At 38.5% G+C, this 27,714-nt stretch overlaps 2 protein-coding genes across 5 annotated transcripts in view; both read left to right on the forward strand.

Annotated features, from left to right (window-relative positions):
- vldlr (very low density lipoprotein receptor) overlaps positions 1–18,466 on the forward strand; it is a 43,963-nt gene extending 25,497 nt beyond the window's left edge. For 2 of the 4 annotated variants that reach the window (XM_067484100.1, XM_067484101.1), the window contains 9 exons: positions 1,429–1,653; positions 1,756–1,874; positions 3,542–3,681; positions 5,387–5,528; positions 6,721–6,870; positions 12,373–12,417; positions 15,978–16,055; positions 16,308–16,477; positions 17,351–18,466. In XM_067484100.1, the coding sequence (XP_067340201.1) occupies positions 1,429–1,653; positions 1,756–1,874; positions 3,542–3,681; positions 5,387–5,528; positions 6,721–6,870; positions 12,373–12,417; positions 15,978–16,055; positions 16,308–16,477; positions 17,351–17,386 (1,105 nt within the window). In that variant the 3' untranslated portion in view covers positions 17,387–18,466. The remainder of the gene's footprint in view (positions 1–1,428; positions 1,654–1,755; positions 1,875–3,541; positions 3,682–5,386; positions 5,529–6,720; positions 6,871–12,372; positions 12,418–15,977; positions 16,056–16,307; positions 16,478–17,350) is intronic. The other 2 variants (XM_067484102.1, XM_067484103.1) reach the window with 1 other exon arrangement.
- A 1,526-nt stretch (positions 18,467–19,992) lies between these two features.
- On the forward strand, positions 19,993–27,657 carry kcnv2a (potassium channel, subfamily V, member 2a). The gene is made up of 9 exons (XM_067484106.1): positions 19,993–20,298; positions 20,853–20,990; positions 22,717–22,895; positions 22,983–23,154; positions 24,546–24,737; positions 24,837–25,091; positions 25,219–25,335; positions 25,903–26,028; positions 27,105–27,657. Exons 1-9 carry the CDS (start codon positions 20,161–20,163, stop codon positions 27,381–27,383), a joined length of 1,596 nt encoding a protein of 531 aa, XP_067340207.1. The 5' UTR covers positions 19,993–20,160; the 3' UTR covers positions 27,384–27,657.
- The last annotated feature ends 57 nt before the right edge of the window (positions 27,658–27,714 follow it).

A 27,714-nucleotide genomic window follows, 5' to 3' on the forward strand; every position in this document is an offset into this window, starting at 1 on the left:
CACTGAAAAGGTCAGTAATTCTATTAGTCACTGTGTATACATACACAAGTTCTGTTTATTGACTTTACAGTTTTTAGTTGCATTCTCTATTGCCCACTCAATATGAATTCTCAGTCTAACCTGTTCTGTTAACACACTGGCTCGATCTGCATTACATAAACTTTATACTGGGGCTGGGAGGGTAATGTCAGTTTGTTGTAATGTATGGCCCAACCAACTTGCAAATGTCTCTAAGTCCTGGATTCCAACATGTCTGAGAACGGTTTTTGGTTGATCTAAGGCAATCGGTGTGTGTTCAGAATTTTTAGAGATGTCTGTTGTTAATTGGAAGATAAGAAAGTCAATTTATACAATAACTGTGCTTTTACAATATTGTGCAACATTTTTTTATAGAAATATCCTCCTCCAACACTTTTATTTATGTTGCAAAGTAGAAGGTTAAAGCAGGGTTAGGTTATAAGCCAATATCCCAAGCTTTAAACGTCACGGAGCACTGTACAATCTATCATCAGAAAATGGAAAGAGTGTGGCACAACTGCAAACCTACCAAGACATGGCCGTCCACCTAAACAGACATTAGAGAGCATTATTTAGAGAAGCAGTCAAGAGGTCCATGGTAACTCTAGAGGACCTGCAGAGATCCACAGCACAGGCAGGACCTTTAGTGTACTCCACAAATCTGGCCTTTATGGAACAGTGGCAGGAAGAAAGTCATTGTTGCAAGAAAGACTTAAATCCAATTGAGAATCTGTGGCAAAACGTAAACTGCTGTTCACAGATGATCTCCATTAAATCTGACTGAGCTTGAGCTATTTTGCAAAGGAGAATGGGCAAAAATGTTTTCTCTATATGTGCAAATCTGGTAGAGACATACTCCAAAAGACTTGCAGCTGTAATTGCACTTTGTGTTGGTTCTTCACATAAAATCCCAATAAAATACATTTAGATTTGTGGTTGTAATGTGACAAAATGTGGAAAATTTCAAGGGGTATGAATACTATTGCAAGACACTGTAGTACTTGAGTAAAACGTTTAAATTGGTCCTTCTAGTTGTTGTACAATATCATTCAAAGCAAAAACATGCTCTCGTATTGACTTCATCGACTTTTACCACTTCTATTAATCAGCTAGTTGCATATATCAGACTACATGATAAAATTGGTTAACAGCCTGTATTACCCCATGCTATTATGTGGAAGCTAAAGCAGAAGCAATGCCCATGTGAGATTATCTATTTTTGCTGGAGATCTTGGATCTTTTAATATTTATATTGAGAGATAGTCCTAGATTTAACTTTTGTGTAGTAGAGTTTTTTTCTGCAAAGACAAAGTTTTTAAAAATGCATTTGTAGGTATTTTCTGAAATAGAATGGATATTGACTCTTTATAATTCAACTTGAATTTGAGTTTGTTCTTTGTGTCCTTGCAGCACTAAGCTGGACAAACGAGGGGACACTGGCACCCACAACAAAGTAATAAACAACGTTCAGACTCCTGTGGGAATTGCTGTGGACTGGATCTATAAAAACCTGTACTGGTCTGATCTTGGGACAAAAACCATTTCTGTGGCCAACTTTAATGGAACCAAAAAGAGAGTTCTTTTCAGCAGAGGCCTTAAAGAACCAGCCTCCATCGCTGTGGATCCTCTGTCTGGGTTTGTGGAAAGCTTGATTTGATGTCAGTTGAAATCTTTGTCTAATTCACCACAGGCAGTTAATCGTGTGTGTGTGTGCACACATATGCATTGGTCCCATAGGTTTCTGTACTGGTCTGACTGGGGTGAGCCTGCCAAGATTGAAAAATCTGGCATGAATGGCGTTGACAGACAGGTTCTGGTAGCGACAGACATCCAGTGGCCTAATGGAATCACTTTGGGTAGGAACACACGCATACATGTTCTTTCTCTACCTTTTATGAATGCATATTGACATATAATGCCTTCTTTGGGGTAAGGTATGGCTTTTACTTATGATAGTTAAGGTAACAGACTAACCTGAGATTTAAAACTGGCTGTAATTATAGTGAGTCTTGGAAGGACTAACAAATGTCATTTAGTTTGTGAATGAATTTGTGTTGTAATATACTATTTATTTTTTTGTCAGAATGTTTACTTCATGTGCTCTATGGCATCTAGTGAAGTTTCTGATGGCTAAAATTCCATTCCATTTAACTTTTTCGTTTGGAACTTGGCTTAATTTAACTCTTATACACAAAATAAAGTTAGGTAATATTGTTTACTGTGCAGTACACAGTACAGGGTCTGACCTTAAGTCACTGCAGTGCATATAATTACAAATCAGCCTAGACTTCAACTCCTTTTTAGGGTTTTGATTTCATCTGCCCCCCCCCCATATTTAGTTTAGAGCTTATGTTTGCAACTGCAGTACATTTAGCTAGGCCTGGAGGGTTATTGAATTCATTTGATCAATTTGCCATTCTGTTTTTTGAACACAGTAGGGAAAAAGACCCAAATATAAAGATCAAGATTACTTCCTCTGCTGTCATACAAATAACAGCACAGGCATCTTATTAGTTATCACGGTAATGTCAGCTATTACGGTTTCATTTGAGACTCCTAAACATGTTGGCCTTGCTAGTAACAAGGTGGAGTAATGGTAGCTGAAGCAGGTAAAACAATGAAAGAAACATTGTTGCCTCCGTACTATGGCAGACGTCTCGCCACCTCTGTTTTGCTTGCCTTGGTGTGCAGGTTTAATGGCAAAAGAAAATATCATGTAGCTTTGGAAGCTATAAAGCGTTATGTAAACCACCTGTTAACCATGCGACAGTGCTACTTGAACGTTAGTGCAGGTTTGTTAGTACAGGTCATGTTTTGAAAGTGTTCATTGCCCGATGTGCAGTTACAATTGGTAGGGGTTACTTTTTTGATTGCACACCTTCTCCCAGTGTTCTGGGAGAGTATTTTTTCAGTAATCTGTTTTCTAATCATGGCCATATCGCCCAGCCCTAACAAACTTATGAAATATAGAAAAACCCCTTTTTTTTTTTTCCTTTTTTTTTTTTGTTAGGTTTTCTTTTATGCATCATAAAGTATAACTTTATATTAATGACTCCTAACTGCAAGCATCCGTGCATAAGATGTTCATATGAAAATGTAGCCTGAGTTGAAAATGTAAAATATGCACTCTCACTATGTAATCACTGAGAAATCCCGCTATAGCAATCATTAGTTTATACACTTTTGGAATTCAATGAATATTGGTGCATTGACAGTGTTGGTGTAACGGTGCGAAGTCCCTTTTACACCTAACACCTGACTTGCAACTGTTAAACTCTGTTAAAAAGCTACCGATTTGTCCTTTTTTACTGAAATGTTGTATTTTTCTTTTTCCCTCAATGGCTGATCTTCTCACTGTACTCTTCCTCTTGATCCTTTCACCCTCCTGTTTCATTCCCTTCTCTCATTCTTTTGCTTAATTTTTTTATTGTTCTTCCATGTTTCACTACTTTCTCACTTACCTTGTGTAAACTCTTTTGTCCTTTTTTTTTATATACTGGTCTGATCTCCTCTTTCCCTGCAGATCTGATCAAAGGCAGGTTGTACTGGGTTGACTCAAAGTTACACATGCTCTGCAGCATTGACCTGAATGGAGACAACAGGAAAAAAGTACTCCAGTCTTCTGAATACCTGGCTCACCCCTTCGCTCTAACGGTTTTTGAGGTATTTCACTTAATAAAGGTGCGCCATTATTTGCTTCACATATAGCAAAACCTCAAAGAAATGCCACAAGTCCAAACTCTGCATCATATGAGCTATAAAACAATATTGAGAAGCTAACTTATATGCGCAGTAAATGCCCAGTTCTTGAACAGGGTTAACCTGACCAAAGTGGAGTGCTGTCCACATTGGCAGATAATCCAAGGAGAGATTAATTGTAATAGGTGTCAAGTGCAGTTTAGGACAATTGCACAGATGTTGGCTCAAAGTTGGTTAAATTTGATAATCAGCTCTTAACTTTCGCTAATCTTGTGTTTTGCTCAGCATTTACAGGTAAATCTAGAAATTACTTGAAGGGATAAAGTTAAACAATTTTTATTAGGGCTGTCAATGTATGTTATTTTAAAAAAAAATGTCAATCACTTTGTCAGTTAAGGAACACTAGTCAGTACTGTTGGCATCATGTGCTCCTATGTTAACACTATTAAAACTAAAAATGTCCCTTTTTAATAGTAAATACTGAATAGCCAAAAAATTAGGTTGTTTCCATTTAAGAATCATCCTTGTGGCAAGGAGGGTACAGAAGGCAATCAGATTGGTCTGAGAATTATTCAGTATACTAATCCTTGGGTGCACATCAAGGACGGATTTTTACATATTTTTGATAGGACCTCAAAAATAAATCTCCCAAACTTCCAGAACATGTGCATTAATGTTGCTGGTTCTTGTTTGCTACAGTCGCATGTGGGGTCAAAATGTTCTCTAATTTTTTTTTTTTTTATATTCTTGCCTTACACCAGGGGAGACGGTGAACATTTTTAAATTTAGTGTGTTTCAGACAGACTAAGGATGAGTGGATGCTATGCAAGATCTTTTGCCAAAGTTCATCTTCTCTTATAAATCTCTTTACTTTAGAGAATCTTCAGTGTTGTTAAATCGCATGTATTTAGCATCTCATATTTTATACTTGCAGCTTTCTTTTATATCTGGCTTACATTGCCATGCTTATTGTCTCTTAGAAGCAGAAACTCGGTAAATCTGCTTCTTGTCAGAATTTTTAATGGATTTTCATACAGGCCACTTTGTGATAGATTCAGTTTTATTCAAATGTGGTTGAATTTGATGTAAAAACAATCAGACATCACTCCGTTGTGATGTTTTTTTGCCTCTCTGCACTCTTACAAAATAAGTTGTTTGTTTTAACAGCAGATCTAACAAATCTACACACTGATAAAAATCATTCAGAATATGCATTGTTCAATGAACATAAAATCTGAATAGTCCAAAAATAAGGCTGACTCAAGCCTTTATCTTTCAAAATGAATTAAAATGATGGAACGGAATGCCAGCAGTGAGTACCACGGAAATACCGCTCACAAACACCATGACACTTTCAATGGCTACATGTGTACATAATAATGTCAAGGCCCTGTGAAGTTTTTTTTTCAATTGCTGACAAATCTGCAGCAAGCATGCACAGCATCTGGTTTATGGCTACACTTTGGTTAGTTAAAGCAAATGTTTTAATTCTTTTTACTTTTGTTGGTAAGTGGGATTGTTAGTTGTGATAATGGACTTAGCTGTCCCAGTATAGACAATTATCTGATGTCAACAGGAGGTTTTCTACTTATTGGCATTGCCTCATCTTGCTGGTTAAAGTTTTTAACAATGAACTTAAAAATTAAATGTATTTTTATCTCCCTTTCAGGATCGCGTCTTCTGGACAGATGGTGAAAATGAAGCTATCTATGGTGCAAACAAGTTTACTGGCTCTGATGTTGTGACGCTGGCTAGCAACCTGAATGATCCCCAAGACATCATAGTGTATCATGAACTAATCCAGCTGTCAGGTAAGTGGAGGGAGGGGAAAAGAAGAGGAAATGTTCATTGACAATTGCTGAGCTGGAAAATCTTCTTATTCGGTTGTCTGGCAGGACAGCCCTGTTGTGGTTATTCACAGCAACAGGAAAGACTGCAGCTGTGGGGGTTTTTTTTGTTTTGTTTTTTTGTTTTTTAGGAATCGCATTAGAAGAGTAAATGGTGAAGTTTATGTGATGAAGCCATTAAACTTTTCCAATATACCAGCTTTTTGCTTCTGATTTAAAATTAATTCAAGGTCTAGCTTGACCCAGATCTGTAAATAATATGATTTATTTATGCAGTTCAACTTTAGCCATTTGCAAAATCAACATTAGCACTCAGAAATATGTTGACTTTAACCATCAACATTTTCATAACAACTGAACAAACTCCAATTTTAAAAGCTTTGTTAAAAGATGAACTAAAAGCTTGAACTATTTTGTAGTAATACAGGCTTGGTTAACACTTTAGAATTGCAACCATTTTATTGCATACATATTATTAGTGAGCTAAAAGTCTTCATGCAGTTTTGAGTAGATTAATGGACATAAGTAGCATTTTTACAAATTAATAGGTTACTTTTCAACATTTTCTAATTTAATCATACGTCAATAATATACACCATACAGAGACTTAAGCCAACACTGATTCTTCTATACTCATATTTTATGAGTTTAGAAGTCATATAATTGTCAGCCTACATTTGCTAATTTGTGGATGGCATAGACCTTTGTTGTTGTCCCAAAACCTACCAGCTAGGCAAACCACTCCACCAGGACAGTTTTTCATTCAAAAAAGGCCTTATAAACACTGTCCAGACTCTTCGGAGTGTCCGTAATGCCACCGTAAATGTTGTTTCATCAGCCACAATGCAAGGAAGTGTCGAATTTAAGCACACATTGCTACACTTGTTAAAAGCGATTTTAAAATGAGGGAATATCATCCAGTGAAGTTGTGTCTAGCTGTTGTGGTATTAGTTTTTGGACAATAACTGAGTTCTATGTAATCCAAGAATTGATGCAGGCTGACAAATGGCCAAACATGAGTAAAGAAGATTCTGCTTTATGTTTGTGAAAAATATGATGTGGAAAATAATAAATTGTACATGCATGAAAGTTGATGCTTAATGCCTGTATCGGCTCTTTCCAGCACTGACCTTTTGCTATCTTACATCATGTGCAGGTACTAACTGGTGCACAGAAAAGGATGAAAATGGAGGATGTAGCTATATGTGTCTGCCTGCACCACAAATCAACAAACACTCCCCTAAGTACACCTGTGTGTGTCCAGAAGGACAGGAGCTGGCTGCTGACGGCTTACGCTGTAGACCTGGTGAGTGGATTTAATTAATGTTCACACACATCTGGACCCCCATTTCACCAAATGGTAGTTATGTAAAATATATCTTTAAGTTTGGTGACATTTCTATTGGCAATAATTCTGATGTATCTCTAATCAATATGTCATACATGCAATATGCATGAGAATGTAAAACCTATGTAGTATTTAAGCATGCTGGCTTTTGCATATAAGCATGGCTTGCAAACGCGGCTTGTAACGATGCTAATCACTTTTGTCTGTTTCTGTAATTGTAAACCTTGTATGATGGTTTCTGCAGCTTAAGGGAGGTCTGTTTTAATCTAATTGAGAAGTATTAATCTACAGAAAATGGGAACAAAGTTTGTCAAAGCAAAAATCACTGACCCTGATGGTGAGGACGAACATTAACTATTGATCTGAGAAAAAAATGCAGTTAGAGGAAATATTGAAGAAACTGGTGACTAATGATCAAAGTTCAATACATGCTGGTTTGTAAAACAAGGTAGTTTAAATGACCAAATGAATAATAAACTTTGCTTGCTCTTACAGTACACACATATATAAATCTGAACAGGACTGTGCTTTACACTCTGCTATATATTCTGTCTAAAATGTGATGAAATAATTCACTTTTAATATAGTGTTTTAGACATTGTCTTTGAATATTTTCTTTAAGTGTAGTTCTCCCCTTTTCTTTTCTTTTGCTTCTCAGCTGCTCAAACACATTTTTTACAGTGTTCTTTCTGAGTCTATATCAATGCCAGCTACAAATCCAGCTGTCTTAGTTTGACAGCTGAAAAGTAGCAGTCAGTCGGTGATCTTTTTTTTTTTTTTTTTCCTTAAGTGCCTCTTTGTCATGTCTCAACACCGTTCTTCACATCTCAGCTGCAGCTACATCTCGTACTGTGTCTAATCCTGACAGTTGAATTCTGTTACTTTAAACTTGATCCAATTTCCACTTGTTCTTAGTCTTTCTTGTTGTATTCTGTCCTGCTTGTTCTTTTTTTGGGGGGGGGGGGTCTATCCTGGGCAGCATGATGGGGAAGATGTTGCACTACCACCTCACAGAAGGTCCCTAGTCTCTTGTTTAAGTCTTGGAAAACTTGCTGGCTGCAGCCTTTTGTGTGGATGTTATCCCTGTGCTTGCATGGGTTTCCCCCACAGCCCAAAGAAATGCATGTTTGTTTTATTGCTGACTACAATTGCCTGTAGGAATGTATGGGAGTGTGAATGTTGTCAGTCTGTCCAGGCAGACTTCTCTTGTAGGTTAGCCATGAAATTTCTCATGATATAATATCCCTGTAACATGAACGTTTTCCATAAATATCATCCAAAATTTGAATATCTTTAACTTAACAAGAAAACTCTAACAGAAATCAATGTTTACAAAATTCTACTTAAATTATTAATTCCAATATTTGGTGATGGTGGTGGTATTTATTTTTCTGGGTTTTTGATTGCAGACCTGCCCTCCTTAATGCTCTTTCTTGGCTGTGAAATGGTTGCTGGAAAACTAGTTTTTGTCTTAAGCCATCCGCCTCCTTGCTGCGCTCTCCCACAGATTAGCCTTTTGATACTGAGTCGCATAGGAACCTGTCGGCTAAATTCAGCTCACATACTCTCCTTATTGGACTCAAACTGTAAGCAGAGACAGTGGTGTACACACAGTACTGGAACATCTCCTTAACAACCCTCTGCACTGCCATTCTCCTGGCCTCCTGAATCACTTTATGTAGTGAGGCTTTTCTTCTTTTTTTCTTCTTACTTACTTCTTTCTGAATTTATTGGTGGTTTTGTCTTACATTTTACAGATAAATATCAAACAGACGAATCTGATAAGTGCAATAGATTAAAGATGTCAAAGTGGTTGGGTAGTTTTATATATCTTATAAAGAAATTTGAACTTGAAATCAAATTCATTCAGTTAAAATCCAGGAGAATAAACCTTTTCATACATTAATTATTGAGCAGATAATTAAATGAAATGAGAGTGCAGTAATGATTCCTTGTTTCTCTCTGCTTAAACTTGGGATTAGTGTCAGAATAATTGGAACAACCAAGTTTTTGGGATGATGTTTGACCACATCCAAAGGAATATACACTGATAGCTGTTCTGATCGCCTACAATCAAAGTCAGGGTAAGAAGTAGTTACAATCTCGATACAATCTACCTTGCAATATGAGGTTCACAACACATGTATTAATCTGTTTTAATAGAGAAAAATTAGGCTGTATTCCTCTAACTTTCTTACACTTAAGTGTAAGCAAATGGACCTTCAAAATTGAAAGATGATGGGTGCTTTTTAAAATCTAAATCTTAGTTTAAATAAATCTCTTTCTTTCAGTTTGTATTTAAAAAAACAGTGTGTGAGTTGATGCATTTGTAGAGTTATCCAGGCCAGCGTCTTACAACCAGTAACTGGTTAATTCACACACAGGTTCACAACTCTCAGCTAGCAGCAGCTGATATGTTATTAAAGGCTCAAAGTGCTCAGCTACACTACAGGGGACTGTGCAAATATCAACTGATTTATTGAACATTATTTCCCACATGCAATTTAGAGCAAGTTGGCTTACAATCTCCCAGTTCACCACATAAGTGTCGTTTTTAGACAGGGCTGAGTGCCACAAAGTCAACCCATCTGAATAGGATTCTGATTTCTGGTATTACCGGACACACAATCTGGTTTCTGTGTGGAGACTAGAGTGGCCCTTCAAACCAGATGCGTGTTCCAAAATCAACAACTTATTCCTCACAAGTGGTCTTTTCTCTTGTAAAAGTAGAATCCAGTGTTCAATATCAAAGTCCAATAAAGCCCTTTGAAATGTGTCAGTGCTTTTGCTCTAAATGTGTGTACAGGCTGATTTAAGCAACCTTGTACATTTATTAGACGCCACATTGTGTGACAAATTGTATGCAAGGGGAGCTTAAGGTAGGATGATCCTAAGATGGATAAGTACATAATTTCATGCTGCACTCTGGTTGATGGGTAAATGTAGGCTGTAGCAGCAGTCCTAAATATGACACTGTCAAATTAGTTGGTTTACCTTTGGTCACATGGCCGTCACAGCTGAAATTAAGGCTACCATATTCACTCAACAACCAAAGATATTACCATGATTTATGTTACATCAGGCACAACCCAAAATAACACATTAGATACAATAGGCAACTTGAGGGAGTACATTTACATGAACTTAATTAATCAAATTACTGTTGCCATTCTCAGGAAAGCTGGTTTCTGAAATCAGGGTAGGGGACTAGTGAAACCTGATTTCCTCAGGTAGGTTTGTCAGACCAGGTTTCCAATCTGCTTTCTCAAACTGCGTGGCTGCAGACAAACACTGTCAAGTATAAGGCTGAAGTAAAGAATAGAGCACTAATGGGATGTTGCTGCCTTTTTGTTTTCCTTCTTTCCACCCTTAATTTCCTCCTCGGGCTGTCACTCTGCATCTGTTCATATCGCAGCAAAGTTGTATTAAAATCTGTGCACCGTTCCACAATCACTAAGAGGTGGAAGAAAAATGTGATTAGTCTTCTGCTGCGTGTATATGCAGATTTCCAGTATCTCAGTTAAGTGCTTATAAATGCAGTTTGTTGTGTTTACTTACTACTACCACTGGTGGTTGGGTCTTTAATTACATAAGCACAGTTTAATAAATGGATTGGTGGAGACTAGTAAAACTACTCAATATATAGAGTCCAAGTTATACTGTACATTTAGTCTTTGTTTTTGTATGGTAATTAAATGTTAATACAAAAAAGCTATAGTGGGTGGGGAACGGTGGTCACAGACCCCTTTTGAGCTATCTGAAGCAACTATCTTACAGCCTCCTCCAAGCTACAGGAATATAATGGCCTTCATAGAGTGAACATGGCTGCAGCTTGATTTGGCTCCTCACAGCCTGTTTGGGAATCTGGCACTGCCTTGGGGGTCTTTACAATCACTGACTGTGCCAACCAGACTGTCAAGTTGTATACGATAGTGTTTTTGTTGGGTGTTTTGTGTTTTTATTTTATATTTTTTTCTTTACATGCAAACAGTGGTTTTATCCCAGAATTTAGCGTCTTTGAGCCTGCATGCCGTGATGCAAACTTGATTTTTATCCAAGCATAGGGGGGTGGGTTTGCTACTATGTATACATGCTTGTCTGTATTTGATTATATAGAAGTGAGAATAGTGTGGGAGGGGTTAAGGAGGGACATCTGTCACATGCTGAATGCTCCCCTACTTTCCTTCTCTTTGGGGTGCAGCTAAAGGCCTGGTCTTTTCTAACATTTGTGTGCCCCCCCCCCCTGCTCCTCAACACACACACGCACACGCACACACGCACACACAAAACAAGCCGTTACACCTAGAATGAATAGAGTATTGTGTGGTTGCAGCTTTCACTTAGTCTAATCTTGTTAGCTGGAGAAGTTGTAAGCAATGTTCGCCACTTCAGGGTTGAACCTGAAACTACCACGGGGAATTGTAGAACAGCCATTAGAGGCAACTTGGGGTGAGTTGAATCCTTTAGACTAAACAATCTCGTGCTAAAATCGGATGTTGAGGTACTTTCTGGGTCTGTTGGATGCCACTTTGTTCTGAAATTTGTTCCATCACCAGGCCAACCTGGATACAGTGTATAAAACATATTTTCTATATATTTTTTTATATTGAGGGCTATGCAGATGGAGCTGGCCTTTGTCAACATTTTATTTAAGCTCAGTTGTTGCTTAACTATGCTAATTAATTCTAAATCCATTCTAATCCCTTAATAAATCAAATCAGTTACCTCTTATTACATATTACTCGACAGAGTATTGGGATCTTTTTATTGCAATCAGATGTTTATATTCAGTTTTTCTCAAATATATAAGTGCAGAACATTTACCTCTGTAGCCTGTTCCTCAACTGCTTGAGGAAAGAGGTTTCAAAACACACCTAAATGATAGATGCCTTAAATTATTAACCGGTAATCAAAATTGTTGTTAGTCTTCTGGTAATAAACTAATGGTTTAAGCACAAGTCTACAGTAAAGCTGCTTTAGTCTTAGTTTATTTGTACTCAGTGTTTTGTTTGGCATAATTTGCATTGGTTTCAAACTCTCAAATGACCTATGAACCCTGTAATTCTTTCTGTAAACACAGCAACACTCTGCCACCTCTGCTAATCAAACTTCTATTGATCTGTATGTAAGGATTTCATTGTTGCTACAGCAATCAGTACTGGTTCAATAGTTGCTGATACGGTTAACTTGATTGTGAAAATCAGGACAACCGTAGCTTTAAACGTGTAACTTTTAACTCTATCTCGCTTTTGCAACATTTTAGTGCAAGGTGTTTGACTGTGATAGAAAATTACAAGAATTCTATCAAGCATTTATTTACTAGCTTACTCTCCTGAGATCTGGTCTATATTCAGAAAAGGCCTACTTTCATGTGTGCCGTTTCAAAATAGGTCAACTTCTGCAGCTTAAGTTCTCAAAAGCATGATTGTTGGCTCTCTCTGAATGACCCTTCTACCAAAGGTCCCTCAAAGGATGATGGAAAACTTCTAAGAAAACCACCCACAGGTAAAACAATTAGCCATTGTCTTTTCTGCAGTCTTTGTCTGGTATGGGGATTTTGGGCTTTGTTGGCAAAAACTTGCAAGAACTTTTCTTCTCCCTAACTGTGGATTTGTAAGATCAAATGTCTTTTGTTACACTGTGGTACACCTGTCACTTGTAGTTCTGGTTGCAGACAGCGTTGTAGTGTTTTTATTTTGTTTTATTTATTTGTTGTTTTTTAATCTACTGCCAGTGTGAAATGGTCAGTAGGCCAGCTTATGCTTTGTTAGTAAGGCAGAAGTTGAACAAAATTGTTTTCAACATAAGACAGGACAGTTGGCTAGTGCCAATTTTTGTTGATCAGAAAAGTTAATTTATCAAGCGAGATGCAACTTTTAAACTGATCATCAAAAGTTATACAAAAAATGAGACACTCCAGTAATCTCTGAAAAAATGCTACTGCGTGTGCATTATTTTATGTTTGCATGGCTTTACATGCCATTTCAGTGAAAGATGTCACAACTCAATGAAAGGGGTAATTCCACCCAACTGTCGTCTGGTCTATGCAGAAATCCTCTTTTCTCTCTAGGTTTTGAAAATCATACCTTTTTTTTACCTTTAGGACAAATGCATGCACTTGTTTTCAGAACAGGAATTAATGGTTAATGCTTTCCCAATGGTGTGAATTCACCAAAATGTGAAGAAATGTCGATTCATAGAAGCTGGGTTCAAGGTGCCACCCATGTCATTCTTTCAAAAAAATCAAATCTGTCCATTTAGGACTCCCAGGTTTACTTCTTAGCTACTGAAATCAAATTAATATTGGTTAAATATTAATTTAATGTGAATAAGTGCATGTGTATTGTTGTATAGTGTCTCTTTCCACCAAGAATTAAGGGCACTGTAGATTGGGACACTCGCACCGTTAATGTTGTAAAATATCTAGGCATTCTACAGTTTTGTTTTTAATATCAATCTTAAAGTTTTAAACATTTTTTCTTACCATGTGTCTTAGTTGCTTCAAGTGATTCTGAGAGCTGCATTAACTGTTGAGTTAAGGCCTAACTTCTTTGTGCTACATGCCACATTGAGTTCTATAAATGTTTGAAACTGAGGTTTTAAAATGGGGATTTGTAAAGTTGAGCTAAGTTGCATGTTTGCTCACAAACTTTATCCTAATCCCAGAAACATGCATTTTGTGAATGACCTGCTCCCAAACACTATTCACCAGCAATATGGTGCATAGATAAACTTTGCTGAGTTTCTTTATGTTGTCATTACTTTTATTCGAGTAGTTGTTTTGTTTTTCAAGCCTTAATGGAGGTAAAAGCATTTTTGTTTGGTTTATTTAAATGCATCTGCACAGGATGTTTTGCATTTGTTCTGCTCCGGTGTGATAAATTAGCTGGTCAGGAAGCTTATCTGGAAGTTCAACTATGCTAGAATGCAGCTTAGCAGCGACACCTAGTGGCAGAAACAAGCAAGTATCCCAAAACAACAATAACTACACAACTCTATCTGTGAAACGAGTCTCATTTCTCTTTTGCTTCACATTTTCTAATTCTATAATCTGTTTGTTTTTTGTTTGTTTTTTGAAAATACAAATTTTAGCTCCTTATAGCTCAGAATCTGTGCAGTATTACATTAAAGTGTTTTTAAATCTAAATGGCCCCCTAAAAATTTCCTGTTTTTAAACATCACATTTTTCAGTTAGTGGACTTGATGCTAAGTAAAACGAGTGCTTCTTCCTGACTACATGTCCGTGTCCCTGGGCAAGAGACGCAACTCCCAACAGCCCATTCCCAACCATGCAGGGTCGGTCCCAACACCGGTAGAAAGTGGGGAGGGTTGTCAGGAAGGGCATCTGGCATTAAAACTGCCAAATCAACATGCAGACTAATGATCCGCGGCTGCGAACTCTGAACTTACGGGATAAGCTGAAAGGACACAGAATGGCGCATGCAGCCATGCTATAAGGTGTGAGGTTGTGTAGGAACACAGCAGTAGCCGAGAGCAGTGTCAGCATGTTCACAATGACTGACAAAATGCCTATAAAGTTGACCATGTTCCAAAGTAGTAATGTCTTAAATTACCAAAGTTTGCTTATAGAAAATAAACCCAAAGCATAGCAGAGTGTGATTGGGCACTTACTTATGTTGCTTGTGGATAAAGTTACATTTGTGACCTGGAGAGTGCTCCAAGGTTTAAAGGATCCTCATAGTTATTACATTCATCCTGAGGGTAAAAGGAATGTGTGGACCAAATGTCAACAGTTGTTGTAGACTAAAAGATCTTAACTGGGTGTATGTTGCCATGCTTGGACCCATGCTGCTTTACTTTTAAATTTGATTTGAGTGTTTTCTAACGATGGTGGTGTATGAAAAGTGAATCACAGTGTGTCCTGAAGTCTGTGTCCCTGCTTTGAGCCAAGCAGTTTGCCAGTCATGTCACTCAGTTGGACCAGTAAAACACTTGGTTCTGCTTCAACACTCAGTTGGGATAATCTTGTTCTTGGAAAAGGAATAAAAGGTACTGTAACAAAGTTTCCCTTAAGAAGCACCTGTCTAGACAAGTCTAAATGTCTACTGCAGCTTATCGAACATAAATGGACAGTCAGTAGTTTAATTCATTGTAGTAAATTATTCCACAGACCAAACTGAGGTTTAAGGAAAAAGCTTAAGGCTGGTAAAGGAAATTTTTGTACAGACGTTGTTAGGAAAGGACTGAACAGTTAAAAATGTCACTTCAATTTGCCTTTGACGCAGTCATTTCCAATGCAAACCAGAATAACAATCAAACTATTGTTTTTAATGACATATTTGTAACTCAATATCTGTTATGAGTGGTTGACAACCTTTGCAGGGCCATGAACAACTTGTAGTGCATCGTTTTCCTGTTATTTGGAAAAGGCTGCACCTTCAGCCTCAGATACAGCTGCTGATAGTTGGGTCAGCTGACCCAGGTAGCATTTGGAGGTTGCATTAGCAGATGTGTTCTTGATTACTAACTTGTCAAACGTAGCCCAGTGGGGCTTTTTCTTGGGTGGTTACTTCAGCACAACACTTGTGCATTATCTTAAGTCCAAAATCTATCCCAATGTATCTCTACTGACTCGCTTGGCTATTATTGTGGTGTCTCGCTTGTCAGTATTGGGATTTGCTTCTGCTGAGGACATTTTCAGTGGTTGGCAGCACTGTAGATAAACATGTTTGAGTTTCTTAATCCAGTCTCACTTCCTCTGCAGGCAGGGGACAAGGCTGGACTCTGCATTTCAAGCTTGCAGTAATGCTTATTTTCTAATATTAGCATTCAAATCATTTTGACTGCAGCTTGTTTAATCTGATATCATTTTGAAAACTACTTGTTCAGTGTTTTGACTAACGCAAGACACTGAAACTGTAGTTGGTTTCACAGATGAATGTGTCTGGGCCCGACTGATTAATAAATCAGATGGTAAACCTGACATCGCCTTGTGTGTGTGTGTGTGTGTGTGTGTGTGTTTTAGTTTTTTCCTCAATATTTTTAAATGCTTTCTCGAACAATCTTGTATGTCATGTTGATTATTATTTTGTTTTGTCTTCCAGAAGCTAATGTGAGCACATCGATCCAAGTGAATTCCACAGCCAGGGGGTCAACTGCTGCCTGGGCCATACTGCCTGTCTGTATGTAGAATCAGTCTTTTTGTTTTTCTCTTTTTTTTTTTTTATTTTATAAATATGCTCAAGCAGCAGCACACAGTCCAATAGAGGTGTGAACTAATTAAAAGTGCAAAATAAAATGTAATAAGTTGATGGCACAAGCTAAATTTTAAATGATTCCTTAAATTACTTTTTTTTTTCACGTAGGAACTCCTTAATTGTTCATCCCAAATATTGAATTATCAATTATACCACTTTATTTTTTATCCTGCCTAGTGCTGCTGGCAATGGCGGCAGCAGGTGGCTACCTAATGTGGAGAAACTGGCAGCTGAAGAACCAGAAGAGCATGAACTTTGACAACCCTGTATACCTGAAGACCACAGAAGAAGATCTCAACATTGACATCACCCGGCACAGTGCTAACGTAGGACACACCTATCCTGCGGTCAGTATATAGGCAAACAATCAGATTTCAAGCCATCTTGAGTTGGGGAGAGGAAACAAGCGCAGAGGCTGTAAAACATACTAAGCAATTAATCAGTAGACTTGATCTCGTTTTCACTAAACTTATGAGAGAGAGAGCTAATTGGAATTGGTAAGACATTTCTGATGTCGCCAACAGTACTACAGCAACTGTTACCCACTACTTGTTGATGGGTGTTAATGCCAAGCCCTGAATACAGTTGAAAATGAAAAGACTTTAAATAGAACAAGAACAATAGAAGAATAGAACAATAAAAATATTTAAACAAAAAAGGCACATCATAGGTTGAATTACTTTTTTTTTTTTCTTATTAGGAGCCCAAAATGTAAAGCCTTTGTTTTCCAGTGTTAACACAGCAAATGGAAACTGCATGTTAACCTCCTTCTTTCACCCTGACCTTCTGATCTTCAGTAATCCTTAGTACATTTTGGGTGGTCCACAGATCACATCTCTCTGCTCCGTGACAGATTAAACTGATTAACCTAAGTTCACCCTTAGCCACAAGATGGATACAATCCCCTGCCATCATCCTCGCAAGCTGTATTATCAGACAGGAAAAGCCAAAAAGAATAAAGCAGTTTCAGCACACAGCTCCCCCCTTAACATAAAAACAAGTGTTGTTTATGTTGGATAAATTGGGTAAGATGCAATATATTGAGCTTTAAAGGCTTTAGCAGCATTAGTTTTTGCACTGTGCCAGGCGAGCTGTTCGCCTCTTTCCATTGTTGATGATTTGCTATGATAAACCTTGTCTCTACTCCAGGGCAGATGAAAAACCTTTAATAAAGCTAAGTTGTTGTCTCTTCTTCTCCTCCCCTCTTTCTCTCTCTCCAGATCTCAATAGTAAGCACAGATGACGATTTATCCTGATCGTCCGTTTTGTTTTACGGCAGACCGTCAAGTTTCATGGGATCCCATGGTGACGGTTGTCCGTAGCAGCAGCCCTTACAGTACGACCACATGCCTTCTGAAGTGCATTATGTCTTTATCTGTGGAGAAGGAGACCAGATGAAATGTTATTTATTATGTGAATACTACAATGAATTGAACAGTTTTCACTCAGTGCATCCAAAGTGTTACAAAGTGTTTTTTTTTTTTCTTTTAACCCTTATTTTTGAGCCTCAGACTTTTTTTTTCTTTTCTGTTGAACCACATGCTCTTAAACTGGTATGACATCTCTTCCACAACAAATGAGAGAAATATGGTCAATTTCCTCTTATTTCATCACTTCTTATGGGGCGTTCTATGTTCAGACCAAACTGGAAAACTGACAATTGGACTTTTTTTAACAGAGGGACTTTGTGAGCTGCCAGTATCTGACAACATGCATCTAAAATTCGCTTGAGACCCAAGGGTCTTTAAGAAACCAGGCAATCCCCTCCTCTGATCCATCAGGATGTAAGAATATTTATATACAATGATTCTGGGGCCTTTGTTTTATGTGGTTATTTTTATGTTTTGTTTCTTATGGTACATTCTAGACCACATTCTTACGATCAGTTTTGTTGTTGTTGTTATTGTCTTTATTATTATTATTATTATTAAGTGAAGCTTTGTTTGCCATGGTTTCAGCATTTGTAAACATTGTACATATTAGTTCATCATCCCTCAGACATGACTGTCAATCAGGACTCTCCTCAATGCACTTTGATCAAATGTTCCTTGTGTAAATAAGATTGTATACATTTGACTTGAAATCAATTTTTGCTATTGTTGGGCATCATACCAGGGTTAAAAATCAGATGTGTTTAACAAGAAAGAAACTGCTGAAAAATCTAGAAAAACAAACACAACTGACTTTGGTAAAACTATTTTGTATGTTTGTGTGCTGTTGCTGTGATCTTTTTCTAGCGTTGTACAGTGAAGGGGGACACTACTAAAAACAAGAGCTCTGTATCTGTAAAACTGATTTGCAGATCACTTCAGAATTAAAGCTTAATTCAAACATTTTCCCCTCTTGTGTTCTAACATATGGACAAATTATATGATTTTTGGTGTTGGGATATTTATTGTAAAGAGTGATTTCTCAAATTTGTTAAAGGTTGTTTAAAATGCAGAACAGTTGGTTGTAATCTAACCCAAAGCCCATCCAACATCTTTGGGATATTCAGCACTGACTGAGACAGACCTTAGGTGTAATCTTCACTTAAAGAAGTGGTTTTAAGTCTAGTGCTCAGATATCTGGGTGTTTTTAAAAAGCTTTTCCTCCTAACGCTGTTTTATACAAAACAAATTTTGTTCACGAGAAAGCTCAGATATGCCAGAATAACAGCGAGTGGCTTTTCAGACGACGGACAAATACTTGTTGAGTGTCGTTGCGAACTATTGTCCAAAACGAGACACTGGGGCACATTCAAGGTTGGTTCTGGATTGGTTTTTATATCAGCCCAGTTTTTAGTCTTGTTCGCATATTTGACATTATAATTTGTAGTTGTTTTTGTTTTGTTTTTTTCCCAATAATTTAAACCACACTTCCTTTAGAATAAAAAAAAAAGATCTAAAATAACCATCAGAACACACTAAAGTATTATATGCTGAACCCTCTCCTCTGCATTGCTGTTTAATCCCTGCTAAAAAAAAAAAAAAAAAAAAAAAAAAAATCACTATCTTGTTCCTGCTGGATCACCCGTCGGAGATGTTTTCGTGAGGTTAAGGAAGTGGGTCGAGACGGTGGAAGAGCCTTTAAGTCATTTTATTTGGAATCAGCCTGGCTCCATCGGTTCATTATCCCTGTTTAACTCCAGCCAGGATTAATCTCCACTGATCTGAATGCTTGAGTTATTCAATATGTGAAGCAGAGTTGGATTAAGGGGGGAGATGTCCACTGTGACGTGTGAAGACCTAAGTCACATATGGACAGTCGGGTATATTCTGCATCTAAATTTTAAAATGCAGTGGATTGTACATGGGATGGGGGGGGACTCAAATTTGTATTGATGATCTACCATTGACAACCAGAGCATGGTAACATGCTTATGTTTGGCATCTTATGAATGTGCTAATTAAGATTTTAAAAAGGCTGATGGGGATGCAATTACTTTTACAAGTGCAAAGTCACTGATGAGCTGAGATTTGAACTTAATGGGAAGTGTTCAGAGGATCATCAAAGCTCAAAAGAGAGAGGAAACATTGTATGAACAACATTACATTTGTAGTTGCTGTGCACATTTTCTCACAATGTCATGGATGAAAATGTAGGTGTTCCCCTAAGTTAATACAGTGAATCATAAGTAATCCTGTCTGTACAAAATAGTGTGTCTACAGTTTATTTGCACGTCAAAATTAGAATTTTCTCAAAGTAGAAAACATGGGGTGATCGCTAAAATTTGTCAGATTAGAAAAGTTGTGAGGTTAGATATGTTGAAGTCAGTAGGAGATAGAGAGGAGGGGGGTGGGGGAGGGGGGAGGATAATAGTATTTAAAACTGTAAGCACCCAGATCATTGCAGCCAGCTGTATTAAAACCAAGAGTCACATCCTACCTCATTACTCCGTGTGTGTTTGCACCCTCCTCGTGTGCGATCATGGTTTGTGCACGTGTGCAAAATCCCAACTGCGTGCATGTTTCATGGGCAGCAGCCAGGATGTGTCTCCACACAGGATGATGGACTTTAGCTTCCGAACACATACACACTCACAGTGACGATGTTGAACCACCTCAGGGCTCGTAGCAGGAGTTTGTTCCACAGCTATAAGCTGCATAACAGCATAACTCAAGCCACCAAAGAACCGGATGAAAGTCTGGGTTTAATCTACTCTTTCAAGCCATGGAACTCCATGCAGGTCAGTCCTTCACTTTTTCATGTTTTTTTTTTTTCTTTGTTTTCGCACCAGTCAGCATACTTTTTCCCTTAACAAAAAACAAGCCACACTCTAAACGAGATTTGTTAAAAAAATTTAGGCTGTATTTATACATTTCACAGTGACTGCAGGTTTGTACATAGTGCCCCCATGTCAGAGCATTAGAAGACAGTGAGGTCATGTGTTGTACTTTATTGCATATTCTTTATTCTATTCTATTTTGCTGCAACCATTAGCAGTGTAATGTGTTTCTTCTCAACAGTGGCATTTTTTTAAGCTTCACAATGGCATCTTTCACTTACACAGGCAGAGCTTTGGTTTTTCTGTTGATAAACGGCTGCAACAGAGGTGACTGAAAGACTTTTTTTTTTTTTATTCCAAGCCTCAAACTGTGGAGTTCAGAGGCAACTGGAGAAATTATGGATCATTGTTCCAAACATTATATATAGTCACTAAGTCTATCCTGCTTAGTTTGGTTTCTTCCTTATAGCATCTTAATGTTTAATTCATCAGTATAAAATGTTTGCTCTGTGAAGGATCTGGGCAGGGACATCTATGATCTTTATGCTGAGTATGCAGATGAGGATGAGGATGATCGATTCCCTGTGTCTCCTTCCCGCCTGCTGCTCTCTCCAAACAAGCAGTTTATTCTCAATATCAATGTTGGAGGAACGGTAACTTTCTCATATTCTACCACAAATTGTTGTACTGTTTCTTGTAGGTTGATATTTTGTTTTTTTACTATTGTTGAAAGAATCTATCTGAACTACAACCCCAATTAAAAAAAATTTGGGAAGATGTGAAAACGTAAATAAAAACTGAATGCATATTTTATTCAGATGTTGAGTTTCATGGAAAATATCAGCTCATTTTGAATTTGATGGCGGCAACACATCTTAAAAAAGAGGGGAAACAAAAGACTGGAAATGCAATTGCCACAAATCAAAAACAAATGAAGGAGCAGCTGACAACTAATTTGATTAATTGGCTACAGGTCAGTAACATGACTGGGTATAAAAGGAGCATTTCAGAGAGACAGAGCCTCTGGAATGTAGAGATGGTTCACCTATCTGTGATTGACTGTGCCAAAAAATTGTAGGACAATTTCATAAAACTGTAGGTCAACATAAAATTGCAAAGACTTGAAGATCCCAACATCTACAATGTATAATATCATTAAAGATTCAGAGAATCAGGATGAATCTCTGTGAGCAAGGGACAAGGCCAAAGGTCAAACCTGGATGCATGTGATCTTCAGGCCCTCAGGTAGCACTGCATTAAAAACAGGCCTGATCCTCTACTGGACATCACTGCATGGGCTCAGGAACACTTCCAGAAATCAGTGTCTGTGAACACAGTTCACTCTGCAGTCCTCAAATGTAAGTTAAAGTGGTATCATGCAAAGAAGAAGCCATATGTGAACATGATCCAGAAACACAACAGTGTTCTCTGGGCCAAATTTTAAAATGGTCGAAGGCAAAATGGAAAACTATTCTGTGGTCAGATGAATCAAAATTTTAAATTCTTTTTTGAAAACCATGGACACCGTGTCCTGCGGACAAGACAGGAGAGAGACCATCCAGCTTGTTTTCCGCAGACAGTTCAAAAGCCTGTATCTCTGATGGTATGTGGGGGCATTAGTGCCTATGCTGTGGGCAGCTTACACATCTGGAAAGGCAGCATCAATGCTGAAAACTACATAGAGGATTTAAAGCAACATATGTTCCCATCCAGACAACGTCTCTTTCAGGGAAGACCTTGCATATTTCAGCAAGACAATGCTAAACCACATACTGCATCCATCACACCAGCATTGTTTCACAGGAGAAGAGTCCGGGTGCTCAACTGGCCAACCTGCAGTCCAAACCTGTCATCAATAGAAAACATTTGGAGCATCATAAAACAAAATGCCAACAAAGGCCCAGGACTGTAGAGCAGCTAGAATCCTGCATCAGACAAGAATGGGACAACATTCCTCTCCTAAAACTCCAGAAACTGGTCTCCTCACTTCTCAGATCTTTACAGACAGTTGTTAAAAGATGAGGGGATGCTACACAATGTTAAACATCATCCTGTTCCAGCTTTATGAGATGTGTGTTTTGCACATCTTCTCAACTTTTTTGGAATGGGGGTAGTAGACTGTGATGCATTCACACACATCAGTTCTACACCTAGAATTTAAACTGAAGCAATTAAACAGTAACAGTAGCATTTAAACCTGTACATGTTAAGTTCTTGAATTCAGACAAATCTGAAGGTTGTTTTGTAATATTTCCTGTTTAATGACAAATGTCACATGACAGAAACAGTTGTCCTCAGTGTAGTTCAACTCTCCTGCCATTTTCACTTTTATGTTCTTGTTGCATTTTATGTTCTTGTTATCGGTTTTCTCCTCTCCAGCTGTACCACCTGCCCTACAGGTTAGCTGCCAAGTATCCAAAAACTCGGATTGGACGGTTGGCCACATACACGGACCACAACAAGAAGTTGGACCTGTGTGATGACTATGTCTTCCAGAGCAATGAGTTCTTCTTCGATCGAGATCCCCAAATGTTCCACAACATCTTCAACTTCTACAGGTGAGACATAAAACATGTAAATACATGAAAACTAAACTAAACAAAATAATTCAAAGTCTCCCCATCTGTGTCTGTCCTTTCGCTCAGAACTGGAGTGCTGTGGATCAAAGATGAGCTGTGTCCCCGCAGCTTCCTGGAGGAGATAAACTACTGGGGTGTCAGAATTAAAAACAGCCAACGCTGCTGCCGCATCTCCTTCGAAGAGAAGCAGGACGAGCTGAACGAACAACTGAAAATACAGAAGCAGCTGATGGCAGAGGTGAGTCGGCACAAACAGGAGCCCCGTCCCAAATCTCAGATCATTTGATGAATGTCAATGTCTGTGTATTGTGATTGGGATTTTTCCAAATGATGTAAGGCTTCATATCACAGAAATTACTAAATTTGCAGGGGTTTTTTTTTTGGCAATAACATTGTAGGATCAAGTAAAAATTAAAAATAGTTGTGGTGTGTTTGATGTTTTTTTTTTTGTATAACTATAAAAAATCTAAGACAGCTTCCAGTGAGAATAACACACTCAAACAAACTCTCCTCTAACCTTTATCACTTTTTGATTTATATTACACTGCTGTACATTTATGTTTCAGCCAAGTTCCAGCTGTGTTTTGTGCTGGAATAGTGTTTGTCATACTGTGATTTTCATTTGCAGCTTTACCCTGCTTTTGTGAAGAACTGCCTTAAATTGCCTTGCAGCAAGTTTGGCCCTAACTTTAATAGATACTGTATTTTACCTCATTTGAGGTAAAGTTCTGGCTCCTGCATATTATTAGCAGCTCCATGGACAAATTATATACAATATCATAAATCTTTTTTTCCAATTGTACCAATTGTTACAAAAGTAACACTATGTGGTTGATTGGAAGCTGCCATCAGCAGCTCTGGTACATGAGAGGCGTTCAGGGACAGCACAGAGTGTAGGTCCAATTTGCTAAGAAGTTGCAGAGGTTGGACAAGATTGCATGGTCACGCAAAAACCACAGGGATTGGTTGAAGCGTGACAGCCCCACTTTCCTACAACTGCTCACTGCTGACTCTCCAACCCCCTGATGGAAAACAACTTGCTTGCACGATGGAAGATGGTTGGTTCCTTCAGAATGTAAAGAAAAAAGCCTTCTCACTCCCTCACTGCTGGATGCTGGATTTCATGGAACTGTCTTCTGCTCATGTGAATAAAACAATATGAATGTTAGGAATTACTCATTTGTTAAAAATTATTTTCACCCGACAGGTTCTGAATCTTTAAAAAAAAAAATTGAAATTGAAATGTCAAGAAGCCACCAGTTGCCGCCTTCATAGTTTTATTTATTTACCTGTGAGATTTGTCAGATATCTGCTGGCAGACTCTGACCTACATTACAAATTACTGCTTTGTCTGTGCTTAGTCTCCACTAAGCGCTGTTACAGATTTATTTCCATCGCAGAGTTCCCACTCTCATGCAGTTCTTTCCTGTTGGGTTATCTCATGGCTTAGTTTTAGCTTGTGACTTTGCCTTTTTATTTATTTGTCCTCGATTTCGTGTGGTGAACATTTTTTACTCCTAACGTGTTGTCTTTCATTCTGAAGCAGTGTTTGTGTTCAGACAATATAGCAAAACCTTTACCATTGTGCTGTTTCTTCTGAGCGTCTTGACTATTTCCCGTGTTACCCAGGTGGAGATGGAGGAGAACGAGGGGTTATTTCACTACATGGCCTTCGGGAAGATCCGGAGGAAAGTCTGGAACCTGATGGAGAAACCATTCTCCTCTATCCCGGCCAAGCTGATGGCAGTTGCCTCCTCTTTCTTCGTGCTGGTTTCTCTGGTTGCCATGACACTCAACACTGTGGAGGAGATGCAATACAAGGTGTGTGTGTGAGAAATAAATACTAAATACTTCTCATCATCAGAGCCAATGTAATGTAATAGTTGAGCAACAGTTTCAGTTTGCTATTTCCTGTTCCAGACAGCTTCAGGTCAGCCCAGCGGCAAATTCTACGGTGAGTACGTGGAGACATTCTGCATCACCTTCTTCACTCTGGAGTACCTGCTGCGCCTGATGTCCACTCCTGACCTCAAGCTTTTCGGACACAGCATGCTGAACACCGTCGACCTGATCGCCATCCTGCCACACCACCTGCAGATGGTCCTGGAATGCTTTGAGGACAAGCACATACACAGGCATTCAGGAGACATCGAGACCGTAGCTCGTGTTGGAAAGGTAAGAACTGGATGCGAGGGGCTGTGATGGAAGAGGATAGAGTTCGAAATGAAAACTCACACGTAAAGGTGAATCCAGTAAATGATGTCATACATCTGATCTTTTTGTGAGTGTTTTCTCTCTGTAGATGGGTCAGGTTCTGAGGATCATGCGGCTGATGCGAATCTTCAGAATATTGAAGCTGGCCCGTCACTCAACGGGCCTCAGGGCCTTCGGCTTCACACTGAGACAGTGCTACCAGCAGGTCAGACTCAGTTCTATTCCTCAATTACAAGAATGAAACACACAAAGACACAAAGGAATAACTTTATGCTAGTGAGAATTTGATGAGTGGTGGAAGAAAACGGCAGGAGTTAAGTCAACTGGAGGCTGAAAAAACGTCTACTTTGTCCCAAGGGAAAGTGGATTACGGGACATATTTCCATCCTCCGGTGGTCCTATGCTTGTCACCTGGCCTAATTAGGTTAATAAGATATTTATTATTCCCTTTGACATTAAAGTCGATCTTTATCATGAAAAAGACGGAATGAACTATGATCCAATGTTTTCAAAAAACATAAGGTGAAAACTTCCATAAACCTGTTCTATTCCCACTGTTCTGTATGTGCATGTTGGATTTCTGCCCCAAACAGTTGCACATGAAAATATTAATTTAACATAAGGAGACATCAAAAAAGTACAGTGTGTGTGTGTGTGTGTGTGTGTGTGTGTGTGTGTGTGTGTGTGTGTGTGTGTGTGTGTGTGTGTGTGTGTGTGTGTGTGTGTGTGTGTGTGTGTGTGTGTGTGTGTGTGTGTGTGTGTGTGTGCACAGGTGGGCTGTTTACTGCTCTTCATCAGCATGGGGATCTTCATGTTCTCAGCCATGGTGTACACTGTGGAGCATGACGTTTACAACACTAACTTCACCTCCATCCCCCAAGCTTGGTGGTGGGCCGCAGTAAGTCACTAACCATGTACACGCCAGCTCTATAAGAACCTCTATAACAACCCTGCATCCGTTACTTTCTGTATCAGGGTTCGTGCGGGTGCTGAAAATCCTTGAAAAAGCTTGAATTTTAATGTTGTATTTTCAAGGTCTAAAATGTAAGTGGATTTTGGCGAAAGTGGTTAAAAATGCTCGACCCTGTAACTGTGTGTCTTTTACATTAAATAGAAGTGTGACTAAGTAGTTAGTTTGCTCTGTAGGCTAGAAATAAACTAGTCTAATATTAAAAACGTTACCCCCTGGGTATTATACGCTCATTTGCGGAATATGTGAACGTATCGAACGTCACTTTAACAGAAACTGTAACAGTAACTTTTTTGCAACTGAAACGTTATCTCACTGCATAACCAGCCAACTTCACTGAGTAAGGCTACAGCAAAGGGAAAAAAGGTTTTCACATGGTTTACAATCAGCAAGCCTTCATTTGGTTTCTCATCAGTAATAAACACATAGTAGAATTATCACCTTTAATCACACTTTCAACATAAACAAATTAGAAATTATAACCTTGTAAATGTAGAACTCATGGCAGAGCTGCTGCATTAGATTATACAGGTGGGTCATAACATTATGCAACTTTTTGTTTTACTTGGAACTAGTTGTTTGTCAAATCAAGTTTTACTTTGATTGAAATACAAAGACACATTTTTTTTTTACACTTTCCGTAACAAATGTTTTGAAAATGTTTTGTCTCATGAGTGTGTATCTTAATTTCTTCTGTTATTAATAAAATCAATTTTGGTTGTTTATAGCATATTGCCATCTTTTTAAATATGATTTCAAAAGTGATAATCATTTTCCGTATTTTTCTATTTGTGCAAAGATCTAATTTACCCTAATGTTCTAGAAAGCTTGCGAACAGTAAGGAGGGGGCATCTTCCTCGGGTGTCGGCCCTGCTGTAGAAATGCAAATCACAATGAGTTAAAGTGACTTTGCCCCGAGGAAAAGTACCAGGAACATCTGGTGGAAATGTACCACAAGTCTTTTTGTCGTGTAATTATTGTTCCTGTCTCTTTCTTCTTTTCAGGTGAGCATTTCAACAGTGGGTTACGGTGACATGCTCCCAGAGACCAACCTGGGCCGTATATTCGCCTTCGCCTGCATCTCCTTTGGCATCATCCTCAATGGCATGCCCATCTCGATCCTCTACAACAAGTTCTCCGACTACTACTCCAAGCTCAAGGCCCACGAGTACACAGCCATCACCAGGGCCCGAGGGAAACTGCACTTCACCAGAAGGGCGGCAAAGAAATTCCAAGAGTGCTGCGAGGATGTGGCCCAGCCAAAGATGTCCTATCTGCAATAATCCACGTTGTAGCTTTAGAAATCTGTGGTAAAATTAGATAAACTGCAAATAAACTGGACATACTGTACAAGAATAACTTTACCGCCTCCACAATCTGTGGCACTTCGAATGGTTTGCTGCTAAACGGAGATATAATTTGAAGTCCTTTTATCCGTCCTCTATTCTCCTGCTCATTCCTGTTAAAGCCTATCCCAGCATGCATTGAGAGTACGTTCAATTTGCTGGTGAATGTCAGAATTATAAGGAAAACTCAATTTAATGACAATCCCTCTACTGGCAAGACAAACTTGACATTTTTAGTTCCTCCATTGTTGTATTTCAGTTAAATAAA

The sequence above is a fragment of the Channa argus genome, chromosome 18 (genome assembly GCF_033026475.1).
Source record: "Channa argus isolate prfri chromosome 18, Channa argus male v1.0, whole genome shotgun sequence".
Taxonomy (NCBI): domain Eukaryota; kingdom Metazoa; phylum Chordata; class Actinopteri; order Anabantiformes; family Channidae; genus Channa; species Channa argus.